Source organism: Etheostoma cragini, chromosome 10 (assembly GCF_013103735.1).
Source record: "Etheostoma cragini isolate CJK2018 chromosome 10, CSU_Ecrag_1.0, whole genome shotgun sequence".
Taxonomy (NCBI): domain Eukaryota; kingdom Metazoa; phylum Chordata; class Actinopteri; order Perciformes; family Percidae; genus Etheostoma; species Etheostoma cragini.
The window spans coordinates 19,401,402-19,421,756 of record NC_048416.1 but is presented as its reverse complement, the minus strand read 5'-3'; the positions used below and the strand labels follow the sequence as shown (position 1 = coordinate 19,421,756).

The window sequence follows — 20,355 nt, the reverse complement described above, 5'->3', positions numbered from 1 at the left end:
GTCCTAGGGCAGCCTGTCTGCAAATTGATGTAAGTGTTTTAATGGCTTGTTGTAAAGACATCTATAAAGAGCCACAGTGTGGCTAAAGCTAAAATAACAATGTCCAGGCATAGCGCCAAGCATCCCTTCTGAGACACAGCAGAAACAAATCCTCTTTCACACCAACTTGCTCCCCAACTTTGCTCCTGATTGACTATTTGGTGCCATCTCCAAAGATAAAACACTGAGCACAGAGGCAAGGAAAACAGGAAAATCCTCACAAGTGCTGTAAATTTGGTCGGGAGCTCTTTACTACTGGCTGCTAATGAGAGACAATCAGAGACTTTACCCTCTGCATGAATTTCAGTAATTGCTTTTTGTTTTCCAGTAAATAGCAGCAGTGAATCAGAATGAGGTGGTTGTGTGTGTGTGTGTGTGTGTGTGTGTGTGTGTGAGTGTGTGTGTGTGTGTGTGTGTGTGTGTGTGTCTGTTTGTGTGTGTGGGTGGCCTCCAGAGGCATGTCACACCAGGAGTGACATGTCCCCTGAGGAACAGCACTGGAGATATTGAAGATGTAATATGACACACAGCAGAAAATGTGTGTGAAAGGTGCCGACAGCCAGTTGCCCCTCTCTGATCTCGAGCTCCTCTCAACCAGCTCCAGCTCTGAATCTAACAGGGACGAAAAGAGAAATGGTCTTCTTATCATGTCTCATGTTTCTCCATGTGACTCTAATGGCCTTGCATAAGTAATGTTTCACTTCCATGTAGTTTGACCTATCGGAAGATTAAAAAAATACTACTTTCTACAACTTCCCAGCTCTGGAAAATTAACTCACTCTTTGATTCAATTTTATACTTCATTGATCTGACATTCTCTGATGAATGTTTCCTTGATTTCTCAGTTAACGATTCAAATGCTAATTAAATAAGCCTGTGGTTTCTTCCAATGCCGCTCATCTCCACTGTAAAGTCTTCCAGGCCTTCTTGGCACTGGAGTTGTGAAATCTCAACACGATCGGTGACGGTGTGTTTGTGTGTTTTTAATTTATGCAGGAAAAAAAACTAATTCAACCCTTTGAAGGTCAGGTCAAACCAGAGTCAATCTCACCTGGCTTGTCACTGGCTAGTGATTTAATCATTTATTTATTCAGCTGAGGACAGCACCTTTGATCCTCAAAAATACTGGATATGTGTATTTAATTGTGTGTTTAGGCAGCATGCATGCCTGTGTTTGTCTGTTCAGTAAGTGACATTGCGAGCGTATTATTGTTCTTCTGGCCATAAACCCATTGACACAACTTCTTCAAATCCCTGGAGTGCCTTTAGGTGCTCTAGATGAGCTCTAATACAATTTCACACTGTTGCACTGACCTGTACTGTACTCCTTTGAACCAAGTAATTTCTCCACACTTTGTCCCTTCCAGAAGGGCTTAGCCAATGTATGTATGTATTACTGAAGCCATGATTTGAGATCATTCATTGTTCATAAATTGTAACCTTACAACTTCTTCTTCTTCTTCTTCTTCTTCTCTTTCTTTCCACCAGTGCTCGTAACGGCAAAATGCGAGTTCTCAGCTTCAAGATGGGATTGGTGAGCTTGTGCAATGCAGACGTCCAAGAGAAGTACAAATGTGAGTCGGATGCTTGCTCATGTGCCTAATGCATCTCCTCAACTGCAACCTATGAGCCAAAACAAAACGGCCCTGATTGCCAGTATTACATAAAGACATCCACTTAGTCTAATGGAGGATATGAGTCTGCTGCTATAATGGAGAAAGCTCTCTTTACTTCTACAAAGTACACCGGGGGCCTTAAAAGGATTGCTTGCCAAAGACACATTCATGCACACTCTCTTTCTATGGCTCCCACTCCCATTTGTCATAAATCAACTAGCAAAGAGCCAAAGCACCTTGCCTTTTTTGATTACATGAGAAATGTTTTACTGTTCTATTGTAACCCAAGTTTACAAGTAATCATGTAAACATAGATAAAAATGAAAAGTGAGCATTTGATAGCTGGAACTTAAACAGCTTGTAGCTGATAAAAGTTCAGAGACAGCACTGCCAAACCCATGCCAGGATTATTCATGACTGGCACAGCATCTGTGTCAGCTCTTAAAGAATGAGCGATTTTGAGACAGATTTGCCTTCAATTGACTGGTCCCTGAGGTGAGTCGGCCCTCTTTTTCTGGTTTCAGGTAGACATGTGGTTGCCTTGCAAATAAATCCGAAGCATTTGCATCAATCTGCTTTGAGATACAGATGGTGGGTGTTTATTCCGTCATCACCAGTAATTGGCTTGAGAAAAAAGAACATTTGGTTGACTTTGTGGTACCAGTCATTTTTTATGCTACATCTCAAGTTAGGTTTATGTTTTTTTCATTTTAAACCAAAATGTAGTGTTTGTACACCTTATTTTACAAATTCACTACTTACAGCTTTCACTGGCTTCTGCCTCTGAAGTCGACTAAAAAGAATAATAATAAAAAAAACGTCTTTTGGAAATTTGTCTTAATGCCTTAATTAAAAAGAATTATAGAAAAGTCCAACCTTTAAGGACACCAAATCTTTCTTTGTGAATGAATAATGTATCGTAAATAAACGTTCTAAATGTTCTTCAAATACAGAAGGACATAAGTGGACACAGCCCTTTGTTAAATTTTCATAGAGGCAAGCAGATTTTTATTTTTGAAGGCCAGTTATTTCATGGATCCAGGAAACTATGCATCCTAATAAAGTCCCCTTGGCCTTTGGAATTAACACAGCCCAACATCATCACAACTTCACCATACCTAGACACAGGCATGGTTTTATTTCAGTTAGCCTAATCGCTGGTTTGATTTGCATTGAGTGATGATTTTATGGAAAGTACCCCACCACTTTAGTCCAGATGGAAATATCTCAAAAACTATTGAAGGATTTCCTTGATTTCATTTGTCCATACTTTTTTCAATCAAAATACCTGTGAAACTCTTGTCATTGTTATCACCTGTACTTGTGTGTACTGCCAGTTAGCAAAGGTTAGCATGCAAAGAAGTTAAACTAAGATGGTCACCTCGGTAAACAATATACCTGATAAACAACAGCATGTTAGAGTTGTTATTGTGAGCGGGCAAGCATATAGCTGAGAACAGTCTCATAGATCTGGTAGTGTGGCTGTAAACCCGTGGCTGGGGTTTATTTATTTAAGGGGCCATTTCAGAATGGGATTAGATAACGACAGCGCCCCCCTAGGGTCAGCTGAGAACAAAAAAACTAAACTCAGGCTTTATAAATGTGCGCAAATACTATTCCCCAAAATTATGAGTATGCTTATTTTTTGAAAGTAAGTGCTGTAGTACAATTAACAGGAGACAAGTTATAATTGAGATACGTTTGGAGACAATACCTCATTTAATCATTAAATCAATATATATTTTAGTTCTCTTTGTATATCTTTTTGGTGTTGTAGTTTGTAGACGATCCCTAAGCACTCGTTTTACTGCTGTCTCACCGCTGAGTGCACGTAGAGAACAATGTTATTTCTCCAGGCTGGAGGATGGCTCATTTTGATGAAAATTTGTTTGTAGCTTGTTGTTAACCTTACTTTGTTAGGAAAGATGCGTCATTTGTGATTTAATAACATTTTGCTATAGAGTAATTGATCCCCGAAGTTTGAATCATTGAATATCTTTCTAACTTTGTGCACGTTTATAAAACCGAGGACATGGATTACTATGAATCCGTTCAAACAGTTTACAAAACTAAGGTCACCAATTTTTATTCTGTGCGCACGGTTTAGTTTTTTGTTTTCTCAGCTTTCCCCGGGGGGCTCAATAGATAACTGACCCACTAATGCGTCAATAAAGCACTGTTACTGGCTGTTATATGAGGGCTTTGTACCTAAAACTGAGTAAGAGGTAATTTTCTCCCCAACTAGAAATGATTGAGAATTTATTATAGACTTAAAAACCCATTTGGTATTGGGATAGTTTCTGGCTTGTATAGCCAACTCCAGAAATACTATTATCTCACTTCTGGGTTTGCAACATTACAAGTTTCAAATGTAATAGGCCTATATATCGTGGCTGTGTCTTCATAAAACATCCAAGTCCAAAACTCATCTTAATCAAAAGGCTCAATGTGAACATTTAAAATGTCAAATGTGCCTCGGCTCTGGTTATGAGAACTATTTGGAAGAGCCTGTTTACCATGCAGGTGTTGTCTCTGGAGGGTTGAATAAGTACACTGAGATGAGGGTACATGTGCTGCTTATACTGGCATTGTGCAGCACCCTCAGATGCCTGTCAACATTCATCTCTTCAGTGACAGGCAGAGTCCCAGATAGCTTGGTAAAGGCCTCATTCAAAATCTGACAAGACTCCACTTATGCAGCTCTTTCATCTCCAAGCACACTAGCCAGGCCACTAAAACTGATTCTCTCTCTGTCTATATGTCACTGAAGTGAGTTTTATTCCACATAACTAGGTTTGGTAAACCCTGTTTGCCGGAATTAGTGGCTCATTGTTAAACTTTTGATGATTGATGATGATAACTGTTTAATGGTCAAAAACAGTATACAGTTTTTGTATTCATACTAAAGTTATGCCATTATTTTGCAGACAAACTTTTTAAATTGTGGATGCCTGCTTTTTTAATTAAAATCCAAATTTACATTTGTTGAAGCTGAGAACTTGTAGCAATAAATAAGTGAATCAGAAGATCTAGATGTTTAAGAGAAATGTTTGCAGATGTGATGGAAATACAAATTTCTATTTTTTATAGCTTTCAAACGCAGTGCACAATTAATGCTGTTACACGCGGGTGTGTCATCAGATCAATTACTGCATTATTGATAAATTACTAGATGTATTTCTGGTGTTTGCAGATTTATTCCGTCAGGTGTCTGGTCCTGGAGGTTTGACAGACCAGCGTCACCTCAGCCTGCTGCTCCATGAAGCCATCCAGATCCCCCGCCAGTTGGGTGAAGTCGCTGCTTTCGGGGGCAGCAATGTGGAGCCCAGCGTCCGCAGCTGCTTCCGAGTGGTGAGGACAGAGTTACCGCTGTGCATTTCACACCTAAACACATCCACAGACAGACACCACTGCATGTTTGCTACGCATGTGGATAATAAGAGCAGATAAAATTATCCGTCTGGAATATGTTATGAGTTCACCTCACCCCATTTGATCAGATGCACACTGTCCCGGCATTGATTTAGTCTTATTTCAGTCACAAGATTCAACTACTTACTATAATTAATCATATAAATTTTAACTCGTTTATGTACTATTGGGTAGTTTAACCAAAAGAAATCATCCTATTGCATAAGATCATCATATGTCGTGGCGTTGCTGTTCTATGAGAATCACCTGTCTCTAAAAAGAAGAGGGTTTAGAATATTTTATTCAGATCAAGAAGCAGGAGAATGTTCAACCCGTATAAAGAAAGACCTTAAAAAATAAATGGCAAAATCAAACATTTGCCTTCCGAGGATTTCCATCAAAAGTGAAGTTTCAACATATTATGTCAGCTATGTGAAGCCCATTGTGTTTTACTGACATCACCAGGATAAATGGCAAGGTACTATATCATTATTTTACATAAGGAAGCCCCAACTGCACCACACATTTTCAATGTTGCCTCACAAGAATTACATTACATTAATATTGCCTTGCATTGCAAATACATGAAATACAGTAATTGGTATATAATGTTTCTAACCATAAATTAACTGTAAGTGAAATCCAGTTTAAAGTTTAAATGAGAAAGTTGCTATTGAAATACATGATCTTTTGGATTATTGATGTGATGAAGTTTGGACACAGAGTCTAGTAGCGCACAAGCAGTAGCTGATTAGGAAACATGTTAAAACCATGAATTATAGCATTTGTCTTTCCTTCCTTCTTGTTCTAAATGCATCTGAAGTTGTACGTTTGGCCAGGTTGCAGGAATTTTACCTGGTTACATTTGATTTGGGACAGCAGATAATGAGTTGTTCGGGGTAGGTAACAGTTTTTTTTGGAACAATGATAGTTTTAGATGAAATGCCTGTTTATCATTTTGCTTGCAAATGATTGACATCGGTGTGGGGGGATGTGGGTACACCAATGGCTGAACCTCTCATAGACCTTAATTTTCTAACTCTGCTGGCAGTGTAGGAGCAGATTGATTGACTTATGACAAAGATTATGTGGCGGATAAACAGAACAATAGGACTGTATCTGAAGAGGTTCCTGGGTCAAATTCAACTTGGGGAATTACTCAACAATGACGTTTTTAATACTTTGTGAGAAATGCTGAATGCAAATATTTTCATTCACATACACACACCGTTTAGAGCTACCAAATGTTTATTTCTTAACTTTTCCCATGATGTTTTAAGCATCCCATCTGCTCAATGATGCATTGAGATGCGGCGGCGTGCTCAGCATAGTCAGTGCCAGCTCCAGGTGTTTGGTATGTGAGGAGCTACTATTTGACCTCCCACATGGAGATGCTAGTTTACTACCATAGACGAGCTCCTTCATCCCTGGGAGACTCTATACCTCTGTACACCTCACCGTCTGTGTGATCAGTGCAAACACACACACACACACACACACACACACACACACACACACACACACACACATTTATTATGCTACTCTGCTTGAGCGAGGAAGGTAGCCCCAGGGAAATCAACCTCCTAATGTATCTCTGATGCAGACTTAATGAGAATTTAGCACATCACGGATTTTCAGCGCTTCGAGAGTCTTTTATTAGGTTGACTTTTTGTCCCACTTTTTGGAATTATGATCAAGGTGTCTGCAAAGGAGACGGACTGCATACAGACACTCAAACACACATACAGTATACACACAGACAGAAGTTATGCCTGTGTGTTTTAGCTTCATAATTGTTTAAGTAGTTGCATACTAGCAAAAATATGTCCCACAGTGTAGTGCATCTTCTTTCTCCCTCTTCTTACTTCTCTTATCTTTTGTATTGTCTTTGATTTCCCAAAGCTCATTGATGGGCCACCTTTGGAAAGGAAGCACACCTTCTCATCTCATTACTTTGTGTACCTTCCCTGCTGTTGGTCTATATTTGGATTGTTTACAATCTCAATTCTTTCCTCCCTCCCACCTTTTCTTTTCCAGGCCCCAGGAAAACCTGCAATTGAGGTGTCTCACTTCCTGGAGTGGATGAGCCTGGAGCCACAGTCAATGGTTTGGCTGCCTGTCCTCCACCGTGTGGCAGCTGCAGAGTCAACCAAGCACCAGGCCAAATGCTACGTGTGCAAACAGTGTCCCATCAAGGGCTTCAGGTTGGAATTACCTAACATGCCTACCAAACATTACATGACATAAAAGTGATCACAGTGGGCTTTACAACATAACATTTTCCATAAATGAGGAAGGAACAAATTCACCTACACAACCCCAAAACACGTTTGGTATGATAAAGGGTGGACAGTGTGTAAAATAAAGGTCAAGGCAGTTTTCTTTTTTTTTTGGTTGGCATTTTCAACTTTAATCACCAGGACAGCTTAGATATGAAAGGGGAGAAAGAGAGAGGGGGAAGACATGCAGAAAATTGCAGCTGGACAGACCTCAACCCTGGGCCACTGCAACGAGGAATAAACCTCTACACATGGGCTCCCGCTCTATCAACTGAGCCAACCAAGCACCCAGCTTCCTGCAGGTTTAGTAGAAGTAAAATGTAAAAGAACTAGGTGAATTTAGAAGTTGTGTATGTAATATGAATGCATGAAAGTAAAATTAAACATTTTGAAAGTCAAAAGGTGAAGCAAATAAATAATTTTTAATAGTGGCAGCTGGTGTTTTTGTTTACATATAAAAACCTCTGCTCACTAAATAAAGGCTTGTTGGAGATGCTGGAACTAAGATACTATGTATGACAATAATAAGAGGAGACACACACACACACACACACACACACACACACACACACACACCCATGCCTCCCTACTCTGCCCACTTCTCTTGCATCAGTTCAGCCTCTGTTATATTGATCTTGACAGGTATCGCAGTCTGAAGCAGTTCAATGTGGACATCTGCCAGACATGTTTTCTAACCGGACGCACTACGAAGGGAAAGAAGCTGCACTACCCCATCATGGAGTACTACACACCCGTAAGACAAACATTACCTAGTGCTTTGACAGAATACCAATTCAAGGCTCCAGGGACAAATAAAACTCAGCTGTGCTAAAGAAAATACTACTATCTCCTGATTCCTGCTGCCAGACCTAGATTAGCCCCATCTTTAAGTGTATACTGTTAGCTATGCTTATGCTCCCTCATCCAGATCTATAGTCTGTAGAGATTGAGTGCCACTCAACAGCAACATCCTTTTTGGCTCACATCGTGCACACACACACAGTAAAGTGCTATTTGGAGCCCGCATTGTGCACTAAACCCCAATAAAACCAGAGTCTTAGGCTATTGCACGCACAGTATCCGAAATTGAGTTCATTCCAAGGGGGGAGCTGTAGCTGGAGAGCTGGAGGGGGACTGAGATTGTGCCAAATTTAATATCTAATCAATTCTGGTCCGTACAAGGATTTTTTCCACTGGACAATATTTTATATCAGCAAGCTACAGTATTTTTACAATCTTAAATCAGGCAGGCGCCCATAGATTTTTTTTTACCAAGAAAGAGACAAAGGGCTGGAAGTAAGGAAGCCAGAGAGAGAGCAAAAATGTCGGAAGGAAGGATACAAGTGCAACAGAAACTGAATGAGTAAGCAGACGGAGCAATAAGTTAGTAATCTAAAGTAAAAATAAGACAAACAAGTGCCAAGACAGAGTGGACAAATTTCCGGTTGAGGTCATTTTGGGGAAAGCAACATTTTCAAGAATTCTTAAGCGGTGTAACATGTTTCCCACCCTTTCAACCACTGCCACCTCTCATCCCTCCTCCACCCCACCAACCCCTTGCCTTCTAAATCACAACTCCAGACAACCTCGGGAGAGAAGATGAGGGACTTTGCCAAGACTCTGAAGAATAAGTTCAGGTCAAAGCAGTATTTCACCAAGCATCCACAGAGAGGTTACCTGCCGGTGCAATCTGTGCTGGAAGCCGAGAGCTCGGAGACGTGAGTCCAACACATAAGCACAATCCAGACATCTCTCTTTCTCTGCTTTTTCTGTCCTCTATCTATTATTTTTTTCACCAATTCAAACTCCTGCTGTTGTAGGCTAATCATTATGCTCTGACAATTTCCGTGCGCTCTTACTTGCTGGGATGGGTTAAAGCGGACAGCTCTGTGTTCAGAATTAATGTGATGGTATTCCTGTGATCTCAGCTTGGCTCAGATGATTGGTTCACATGAGCATGTCTTCACCTAAAGGAAAAAAGGGGGAAAAAACTAATCAATCCGCGAGATCATCAAGAAGCCTAGCTGAGAGCTGTAACAGTACCCAGGAATCCCAGAAATCTTGCATGATCATGGGTCCATGTTTTTTGGCTAATTGTGTCACTGTTAGTGTGACTTTTTATAGCCTGACGCATGAATTGGAGATATGACTACAGTGATGGAAATCACATAGACATTATATTAGATATTATATTTGACTATGGTATAATTTTGATATTGTAAAGTTATTACTAGAGGTGTGACAAAAATCTCGCAAGATTGAAATGCGATGAGACTTCTCGTGGAGGTAAAAATGTCACCTCTCAGTCACAAGTGCAATCTGCCTGCATCCTAACAGTGTTCACAAAAAAAACTCTCTTTGTCTGGATAACAGCAATATGTGTGAATGAAGGTTTTTCCTGCCACAACTCATTCTCACTTGTGCGTTAGAAATGCTTCTGTGAGGTAATGATGTTTGGCTTCTGTTGTTCCCAGGCCGTGCTCTTCGCCCAAGCTGCCTCATGCAGACACACACAGCCGGATTGAACATTATGCCAGCAGGTACGTGGGCCACTGGGCTGTGCTATACATCAAATCACTACAGCTAAGTATCTCATTTTCCTCTCTCCAAATCAACCTTTCTTCTTCTTTAAATCCACTCCACCCCTGCTCCCACCTCCTTTCTGCTTCCTCACCCTTTAATCTCCACAACACACTGTACTGATTGGAGTATTGATTTGTCTGTGTTGTGCACTGTACTCTAGCCAGGGTGAATACTGTACTGACCAGCAGTTTTCATGCCTTTTATTCTCCACATAAACACACTGGTGCCACAAGCAGAGCCGTTTGTGGTTATGTGTGTGGAGGTCAGCAGGGTTCAGCATGTGTAGCAGCTTGTCACTTGCTAGGGCAGTGAGCCTATTGGTCACCTGGGAACTGTTGGTGTGCATTAGTGTCTGTCTGACAGGTTATAAACAAGGGCACAGCGCTGGACTCTCACACTACTCGCAGCTCAGCCCACAGTGCTGCAGAGCTGGACACATACACACAGTTCCACTGAGCCTGCTGTGTGTGTGTGTGTGTGTGTGTGTGCGCATGTTTTTGTGTGTGTGCATGCATGCATGCGTGCCTGCGTGCGTGCGCCCCATTGTATATTATTTCTTAGAGGCTCTTAAACACAACTGCTTGAGATCCTTGCTAAAACAGGGAACACACCCACAAGAAAGCAGAAAAAATTGTCCTCTTTACCCCTCTTATTTCGCCCTTGTTTTGCTTCCTCCCTTTGTTTGCCTTTTTTCCTTTTTCTATTCTTATCTTTGATCCTTCTCTTCTATTGTCTCCCACACACACATTTCTTTCCTTCTATTTCATGCTCTCCTTGTTCCTGCCCTGCCTTCTTCTCCCTTCTTTAATTTATGTTGTCTTACATCCTTTTACATTTGATGCTAATTACAGAAGAAGTTGCTTCATACAGCTATTGAGTCATGTAGATCGCTCTGAAAAATCTTAACCAACATAAAATTGTAGCTGTCAACATCCTTCACCAATATAAACAGACTGAAATGGAAAGAGTAAAGGGAGGGAGTGGTAGCCTCTCTTTCACTGTGCAATTAAGTATTTAATAATCTACTCACATACATACCTGGGCATTCTAACTGCTATTAACTGATAATTTATGCTAAAGGTCTTTTTATAGCTAAAGGTTCTTTGTTATAGTTATTATTATTGTTATTTTTATATTGTTTTTCTCGCTATACTATATTTTTATACCTTTTTTGTAAACTGCTGAAAACTGCTGCTAGAAATTTTCTTGCTCGAGTCATCCCAAAAGAATCAATAAGGAGGAGTCTAAGTGGTCTAAGTGGTCTAATTTACTCAAATGAGACACATTGCCTCATTTGGCCTGCTAAAAAAACATTAGAAAAAACTCACCCAGCTAAATACAATAACCACTGTATTTAAACCATATGTTAGTAACTTTAATCATAGCAAGTCTCACATCTTTTTGGATGTCAGAATACCATCTTTGTCAATGGTCTTTTTTTCTGCAAAAGAATGAATCAGTATCAGGATCTTAATTTGAGACAATAACATATGATTGCAATAGTCTATGATTTTGACATGATTTGTCTGTTTGAGACTATTGCCTACTTTGTGGCTTCTCCAGTCTGCCAGTGGCTCTCACCCTCAAGCCCATTCCTTACTACTAAATGTTTAGAAAGGGGTTTTTGAATACATACTTTTATTATTTCTTGCTGGCGCTCAAATGTTTCACAAACAGAGTTAAATTGTTATTTTGTTTGGGATTATTTCAGCAAGTATTTTGGCAGCGGGATGATGTACTACATGTTGGATTAAGTTTAAATGATGAAGAAACCACTAGTTCAACAGTGTGGCTCATTACATTTTGACAACAATGGAGCTTTATGGCACAGACACACGTATAAACTGTATCAGGCGTTTTGTTGATAGTAAGAAAATTATAGAATATTACCAGACTAATCCTTTAAACCTGCTTGTTAATGAGTGAATGGTCTGTACATGTTTGTAAAGAGCAAACAAATGCTTTATAACACACTGTTCACATGTCTAGTTATATATATATATATTTTAAACACAATTTCTAGCTGGGTAACACTGTGTTATCAAGCAATAATTAACCGTGTGCAACCAGTAATGGATGTTTCATTGGAGTTACAGATGAATTCATAATACTTCAAAATGTCATTTTTATTTTATTGTTGCACATAGTACACAAACACCATGTTAATACAAACATCTAGACAATTCAATGTAAAAGCCCTTTAACAAATGGCATAGTTATGAAGCAGAACAAGTAAGAGATATTTATTCAATTCAATGGTCATTTTTGAGGCCCTAGTCAGCTGTGTTTAATTAGACATCATGCTGTTGGTGGTAGCCAACAATCACACAGTTAGCAATTCGATCCCTGGTCCTCGTGTCTACTTGTCAACACTGCTTCTCCGGATGGTTAGGCCAGTGCCTGGCCTGTTAGTCTGCCGTTAGTGTTTGGGTAGTCTATATCCTTGACGTTACACTTCAGGGATTGCTCCGGTGCCTGTGTGTTTGTGTGTGTGTGTGTGTGTGTGTGTCAAAGTGTGTGTGTGTCAAAGTGTGTCAAAGTGCCCTTCAGCTAATGAGGGGTATAGATGTTAATGCATGGCAATAATGTAGTATACATTCAAGTATTTGATGTTTGGGGTTAGGAAAACTAGATTTGCAGGCGTGTCTAACACTGACACAGCCTCTGTCTCTTCCTCTCCATCTCTCTCTGTACTTCCCACCCATCCCCACCATATCAATGCGGGGGTAGAGTTCACTCCTTTCATCATCAGTGCTGCTTTGACATCTTATGGAGCATGGATGAGAGGAAGATAATGAAAAACCTCTTAGAACTCTGTTAGGATTTATATATCTTACCCTCCCTCTCTCTCTCTGTCTCTCTCCATCCCTCCCTTTTTTAATTTCCTCTTACATCCATTTACATGCATACAGGAGGTCAAACACATACAGTATGTATGCACAAGTAACCCACACACACATATCCACACTAAAATTTCTCATTTGCTGTTGTCCCTGACTGAGACTCCAGGTTTGTGGAGACTTTCCAAAGAACAGTGTCACAGATTGAATTACGTGCGGTCAGGCTCACAGGCAGGGCCTCCATAAACGGGACGGGATAAATCCTAAAATTCTAAGAGTTATGTTGTCAGTTTACTCTAGAGAGAAATAGTATGAGATGAGACTGCTTTCATGTAGCACGTGTGTATGTACATGCGTGTGTATGTGGGCAGCCACAAGGCTTCTCATATATTTATATCAGTGGGTTGGTTATCTGTGCTGGTTAATCACCTTTCTTGAAGGAGAAACCTACCTTTTGATTGTCTTACAATTTTAACATATCATTAACGTGATATTCAGGTGACTGCAGCTGTTTGTGATGAATTCACTTACATCTTGTTTAGATCTTTAGATCTTCTTTACATATAATATTGTAGGTTTTCAGAGAGTTGTATTTAGAATGGGGTTTAATTTCCACTAGGGGCAGGGCCGCATTTAAAATCGTGCTTGTTTCCACTTCACTTTCAAATTGTGAACATTTTTGAGTTCTCAAACCAAAATCACACCCTTGCCTATAGGTGTGAGCTGTACATGTACAGTAGGTGGAAGATACAAAAGGTGATGAAGAGCAAAGGTTTTTTTTTTAGTCAAGAGGCAATGAGAGAGTTGTATAAACATGGCTTCTGATAGAGATACATGCTACAATGCATAGGTGGTAAGTGACACAAAACACTACTAATAATTGTATTATATGTAATTAGCCATGAAACAACATAAACTCCCCTGCACATACAAATGAACGCTGTGCAAACAACTGATTAGATGCAGACTCTAATATAGAGAAGTAGTTTTGTACTGTAAGAGAGTGTAAGAGGCTATACTAAATAATTTAATTTAACACATGAGTAGTTTACTTTTGTTTACTTAACATCCTCTTCAATATGAATGAGCCAAAATATGCACTGTAATGTGCAGCGAAAATGCTACAGTCTTGCCATAGCCAGTTCAAATTTTGTATTTATCCAATTTCTCTTTTCTTATTTAGTAAATAGACTTCATTTATGTTTAGCGCTTTGCAATTGTCCTCTCATTCAAGCACACACACTCACACACCGATGGCAGTGAGCTATCATGCCAGTCATTGACCTGACCATTGAGATCAATTGCAGTTCATTGTTTTGTTCAAGGACACTTATAAATGTGTACAGTGTAAGCCTGGAATTGGATCATCAGCCCTGCATTTACTGGACAAAGCAAATCTACTTGTTCAGGCAGAGCCACCTATCCCATTTAATATTTCTTATCTTTTTTTGTATTAATATTTCTTTAAAAATAAATGCAGGTTTAACTAATGTTTCAAGGTCCAATCAATATTTTTCAGTGAAGGGTTGGTCCAATATAGCCTGGTACTACCAGACCCTAGTACCTTTCCTTTGTACAGAGGGTCTGGCCTCTCTACATTGATAAGTGTTAACTTAATGGAAGGCGGGTACTCTGTTGAAGTTTAAAACTATTGCCACTCTGGATCTGCCATAACCAATTGCTAACGTCATCTGCATGTGCAACAACAGGGGAGACTGACAAGGCTTATATTTTGAATAAGCATTGTCAGCGTTAGCCTCAGTCAACTCCTTCACCACTAACGGAGCCAGTTGGAAAATCAAACTTTTCCCAAACCCTGTGGGGAGGAGGGCCACAACATCATGTCTGCCAAAAAAACTCAGCAAAGATTGTTCTTGCTCTGGCTTTAACTTCTAGATATTAGCCTCTATGGCGCCATTTTAATGCTACAAAGCCATCACCTGCAGTTAGTCTATGGGTAAGCCTCTCCTCTCTAAGCGAATCTCCCATGGCGCCATTTTAATGCAATGAAGCCAACACCTGCCGTTAGCATCCCATTGCATGCCATTCATTTTCGCGGCACTTTGAAAGTGAATAACTTTGCATCTGAAGAATTTAAAGACACTAATTGTCCGTTGTTCATTTCTAAAGAAACACAACAATGTAAAAAAGGCTCCATTACCTTGTACCTCACGTTATGGCTCAGTTGCAGCTGTTTTTGAAAAAACAGGCCAACGATTGTTTCATAACCACGCTACTTATCCTCGCATAGTTAACAAATCCCTGTATTGCCAGGAGAAGATCGCAGACAGTTTAGGTTTAATTACTAATGTTAACTAGCATGTTAGTTAGCAATAATTAGCATGTGTTTTTGTTATCTCCATATACCTACGCTCTTGGTCTATGTTGATTTGGTAGCACAGCTACCAAAAGACTTACAACTTTCAGACAGGTTGCTCACGTCACATCTACATCATCAAGCTTAGTTGGAGGCTGCGCAGTAACGCCTAGCCATCACCGGAAAAGTGCTTCTATTTTCCTTCACTGGTCTGCGTCCAGAACAACGGGATCTGTTGGTTCACTTCTTTAATTGTCTCTGGAGAAAACCCAAGACTATACCACAAAGCTACTGACAGAGACAACTGACAGAGACAACTGTCAGAGACGCTGTCCTTGGTCCTGAAAAGCCCCACAGCAGCTCAAACGTTGCTAACACACACACACAAACACACGGTTGCTGTTTGTGGTGCTGGATACTAGCATATTTTTACCCTTTTATTACCTGCATGTTGATAGACAGGGTTGTATCCGTCTTAATTGTGGACACATGTATAGCTCTCACTCTGCGGCAAGTACAATTTCTGCAACTCTGAATTCTGGTCAGTCAGATGTGTGTAGACAGCTTTCTGTTTAGTTGCAGTTCACAATACAAGAAGGCCACAGTTCTTATTCACACTACTTTAAAGGTAAACCACACTGATTGTTTTATCTTGTGTTTGAGGAGGTGTATTTCCCCAGTGTGTGATAATAATCAATCTTTTGCTTTTCCCTGTATTTGTTCTGATGTATCCACTCTCCTGTATTGCTCTTTTGCGTGTGTGTATACACACACACATTTTCACTGAGCCTGCTGTGTGTGTGTGTGTGTGTGTGTGTTAATGTGTGTGTGTGTGTGTGTGTGTGTGTGTGTGTGTGTGTATAGATTGGCGGAAATGGAGAGCCAGAATTGTTCATTCTTCACGGATAGCCTGTCTCCTGATGAAAGTCTGTGAGTATGCTGCCAATCCCCTCATTACAACCACAGCCTTTCCTGGGGATTATGTGTGTGTGTTTGGTGTTTACTGTCTTTCTTGTTGATACATTCATCATTGCTGTGTTTCTGTGTGTGCTCAGGCTTGTGCGTGTATTTTCGACTATTAGGGAAAGATTGAGTAACATGACACAAATAATCAGCCACATAATGAAAATGACCCACAGCAAGCAGTGTGCACAAAGCCCCCCTTCATCATGTACATGCCTGCTGTGATTAAAGTTTGTGGCAGTGGGTAGATACAAAAACCCTGCTGAGGAGAGGAGAGGCTTTTGCGTGTTTGTAGAAAGCTGGCTGAGTGGCAAGGGAGGCGATGTTTGATGTGAATGAGGCCGCCAACAAGGTGAGTCCTCATTGTGGTAAGTGCCAGGTGGACAGAGTGCTTAGGGCTGTGTTTGTGTGTATCCTTGTCTTATTTTGTTGACATCTGTGTGGACTATTATCCATTTCCTCCCTCTTTGAGATAGCTCTTTTTTTATTGCCCTTTAAAGTTAAGGTTAGATGCCCAGCTGCTCTGTGCAAAATGTTAAATGTCTTTTAGGATTCTAAGTGTGTGTTTGTGTTGTGAAGGGGGCTCATTATTTATTTTCAGACATGACCTATGTGTTTGTCCTCTGAGGGAAGGCTGTGATTGACACCACATTAAATTTAGGCTTAGATAGAACTACACTACTTTTCAGCAGTGCAACTTTTTACTACTGAAATCTGTGCTTCTCGAGCCTGCTCCCAGTGTCTTTGTTGTCATGTGCATGTATCTAGAGTGTTGCTTGGATGTAACGTCACAAAAATGTGGATATAGCATTGCATGTACGTCTAGTTTTGCATCTGTGTCCGTCTATAATTGCCTGAGAGTGTGTTTGTATGCATGAAACTTCACTTCTACCCCGTATGTGTAGCAGTGCTGTTTTCCGCTCTTGTGCCCTTGTATCTGGTAGTTCTTATGGTGTGGATCCGTCCTTCTGTCTGTCAATGCACCTCTGTATTTCCAGCTGCACGGCTCTGAACATGCTGCTGTGCTATCTGTGCCTCCAGCTGGTGTTTGGCTATCATACTGTTTTCTCTCCTGAATCATGCTGCCTGTGTGTTCACCCTCCACCTGTGTGCATTGTTCATGTTTTCCTCAATGCCAGGTAACAGACATGAATGTAATCCAACTCTTAGATGCATAAATAAATGAAACATCAAATCTTCTATAAGTGGTCCAAAAAATAATCCACTTTAGAATCAGTGTTTTTTGTTAATAATATATTAAATATTAATTTAATGTGTCAAATATTACACAATAAATAATATTTGTGTGTATATATATTATTATTATTATTTTACTCAACTTTTACTCAAATTTCTGCTTCATTGACCACTTTTTCTCTCTCCTTCAATCGTCTTACAAATAACAAAATAAGGCTCCTTTCACCAACGTCCCATCTGATTGTTGGTTGAAAACTCACGTAACATATTGACTGTAAACAACGTATAATCTAGCTTGTACAAGACCCCAAACCATCACATCTGAGCCCCTCTCTTCTTTACAGAGCGCACACTAATGTCCGTAAGCTACGTTAGCCTGCTGCTGCTACAGCTGTCAGTAGTTTTGGTTGATAACATCCTACGCGACGTGATGCAAACGTTCCAATCTGAAGCTGCCTATTATTCAAAGCTCATTTGGATTTTTGGCTACTATTCACAGGACATTTGTCATAATCTCCATAACTTTAAAAACTTACTTGAAGGCAGAAGGGCTTGGCTTTTCCCCTTTTTCATTTGCGGTGCTCCATGTGTGTGAAAATATATACAAAGTTGCGTGATTGGGGGAAGAGGGCATTGCAGAGGGCAAGATTGAATGATATGCAGTGATTATATTTCATTTAACTTTGGTAATGATTGACATATTATCATAATAATGCAGCCACCACCGCAACAAAAAGCAATTAAAAAAGAAAGAGAAAAAAATGTATTAAAGTCTTTTCACCGGAGGGGCAGCTAACCAAATCAGGGCAAACTGGCAGTTGCCCGGGCAACAATATCCAGTACCTTTGCACATCCCTGGCTGTGATGGATAATTTGGCATTGCAATGCCAAGCCTATAACTTTCTATTAAATTTGTTTGATTAGTAGATTTCTTCATAGCCCAAAGCCTTATTACAATGTTAATATTGAATCTTTCCATTAAAGTAATTGCCAGACATTCACAGATGCATTAATTTTTTCACAGCCATACTTATGCTTTCATAGATCTGCACATTGAGTTTTCTTTACCATTGTCAATCGTGTTTTTTATTTGGAAAATATATTGTTATGTAGCCTAAGAGCCACTTTTTAATAAAAGTGAATGGGTTTTCAACGTTGTAGTGCGCAAAGTTTATGACAGGATATTTAATATTTGGACTGTGAACCTGGCACGATGCTGTTATCATAGTGTCCCATTCCGTTGAGCCTTGTATCATTGCGTCTCATCCTGTAATAGCTTTCCTTGCCCTGCTTGCCTTGCCTTGTTGTGGCCTGTCTGTTCTCCCATACCATTCTTGGCTCTGCTTTGTGCTGCTGGTGGCTGTTTGCTGGTGGCTCAGTGTGCTGTCTCCTGTGTGGGGGACTCAGGGATGAAGATCAGTACCTCCTGCGTCACTCCAGCCCAGCCCTGGACCATGACTCACCCTGCGGACAGCACATGTTGCTGGCCCACCTGGAGCACCAGGACAAGGATCAGCTCCAATGCACCCTGGCCCGCCTGGAGAATGAGAACAGGTCTGTATCCAGGAAAAAACTGTTTAATATGTAAAACAGGCATTAGGACATGGTGCATTGAGGTTGGAGCTAGGTTCCTTTCTTGATTTTTTCTTTTTCTTTTGGAGGTTGTGGAGTCAAAACAGCACGTTTGTTTTCACACACAATAAATCGTTCATACCTAGATCAATTGTACATTGTACATCAACAATGTACACCAACTCCATCACATCTGTAAAATTGAAAACTGTTGAATTTTGTCATACCTTAAATTGAGGTTTAGATTAAGGTTTGGTATAAGGCAGAAATGTTTGGTTTAGGGAGTGATTTTAAAAGCTTAAAGCTCCCCAGAAGCATAATAACACAAATGTGTGTGTTTACAAGGCAATACACGCTTCTTTGTACTGCATGTCTCCTGCCATTTGCAGACCTTCTGCAGAAAGTAAACACTCACATTTTAAATCCTATTGAACACCCTTAATAAAAAGTATTATCTGTGTGCAAACGTGACAGTAAAGCCTGTAAAATTCTGTGTTGATACACTTCACTTTGACAGTTTGTCAGTGACCTGCAGAAGAAACAGTAAAAGTCCATTATGAATTGACTGGTGTGATTCAAATGTAAAGCACCACTGAAACACATGTTAATGCCTGAATTTCAATGAATTGTGTCCTAGTTGCTAAGAGGCTCAGGCTTTTTCCATAAATGAATCAAATTAATTCCTCCTATCCACCTAAATGGTTACCAGCGGCAACCTTTATGCGAATGACTCATGTGAATATGTTCAATTCGGTTGAGACCTTTCCACACAGAAACAGCAACAGCCGGCTACTTATACACACACCCACACACACACACACACACACGCACACACTTTTTTCCTCTGGGTGTATGAAACCTTGACCCAGTTCGGTTATGACACTGCAGTGTCTGTTGTGCTTATTTATGACTATAGTGGCTGCTGTAGCTTACTTTATATCCTCTGCTGTGGCTATTATGTGTCTCATTCCTAAACTATACATCAATACCATCACACCTTAAACCTTGTTCTTTCTTTTGTTCTTGGAGACTCCAAGTTTTCTTTAACAGCTTTAATCATATTGTTTTATCAGCTGGATACTTCAGGCTTTTTTCAGAGGGTTACCAGTTTATTACTTTTCTACATATTGGGTTTAACAGGGTCAGCATAAAAGGAAAAATAAAACAATTTGAGGCTATAGTGCAAAGTTTTGGTCATCCTCATAAGGAATCTTTAGTAATGACAACACCACTGTTGTTGTATCCACATGACACAAGCCTTCCGTAATCACGCATGCACCTCCACCCCTCCTCCACTCCGTTGCTAGTAGGCAAGGAGGACACAGAGGATGAAAAAAACAAAGCCTCTTCAGAAGAGTACATTCATTCATATAAAAAAGGTTTCACACTAAAGCTTTAAAGAAGTAAAATGTGTTAATTTTTGCAATTCATATTATTACATATACAACAATGAAATATGTGGGACCACAAACAATAAAGAAGTTAAACCATTAGATCAGATTAGATTAGATTAGACTCCAGTTTTTTGGTCATTGTGC

The 20,355-nt window shown here is 40.0% G+C and overlaps 1 protein-coding gene across 3 annotated transcripts in view; it reads left to right on the top strand.

Moving 5' to 3' along the window:
* drp2 (dystrophin related protein 2) overlaps positions 1–20,355 on the top strand; it is a 151,975-nt gene that overhangs the window by 125,757 nt on the left and 5,863 nt on the right. For 2 of the 3 annotated variants that reach the window (XM_034884417.1, XM_034884418.1), the window contains 8 exons: positions 1,528–1,613; positions 4,849–5,006; positions 7,104–7,270; positions 7,988–8,099; positions 8,927–9,063; positions 9,820–9,885; positions 15,950–16,015; positions 18,653–18,799. In XM_034884417.1, coding sequence (XP_034740308.1) covers positions 1,528–1,613; positions 4,849–5,006; positions 7,104–7,270; positions 7,988–8,099; positions 8,927–9,063; positions 9,820–9,885; positions 15,950–16,015; positions 18,653–18,799 — 939 coding nt within the window. The remainder of the gene's footprint in view (positions 1–1,527; positions 1,614–4,848; positions 5,007–7,103; positions 7,271–7,987; positions 8,100–8,926; positions 9,064–9,819; positions 9,886–15,949; positions 16,016–18,652; positions 18,800–20,355) is intronic. The other variant, XM_034884419.1, reaches the window with a different exon arrangement.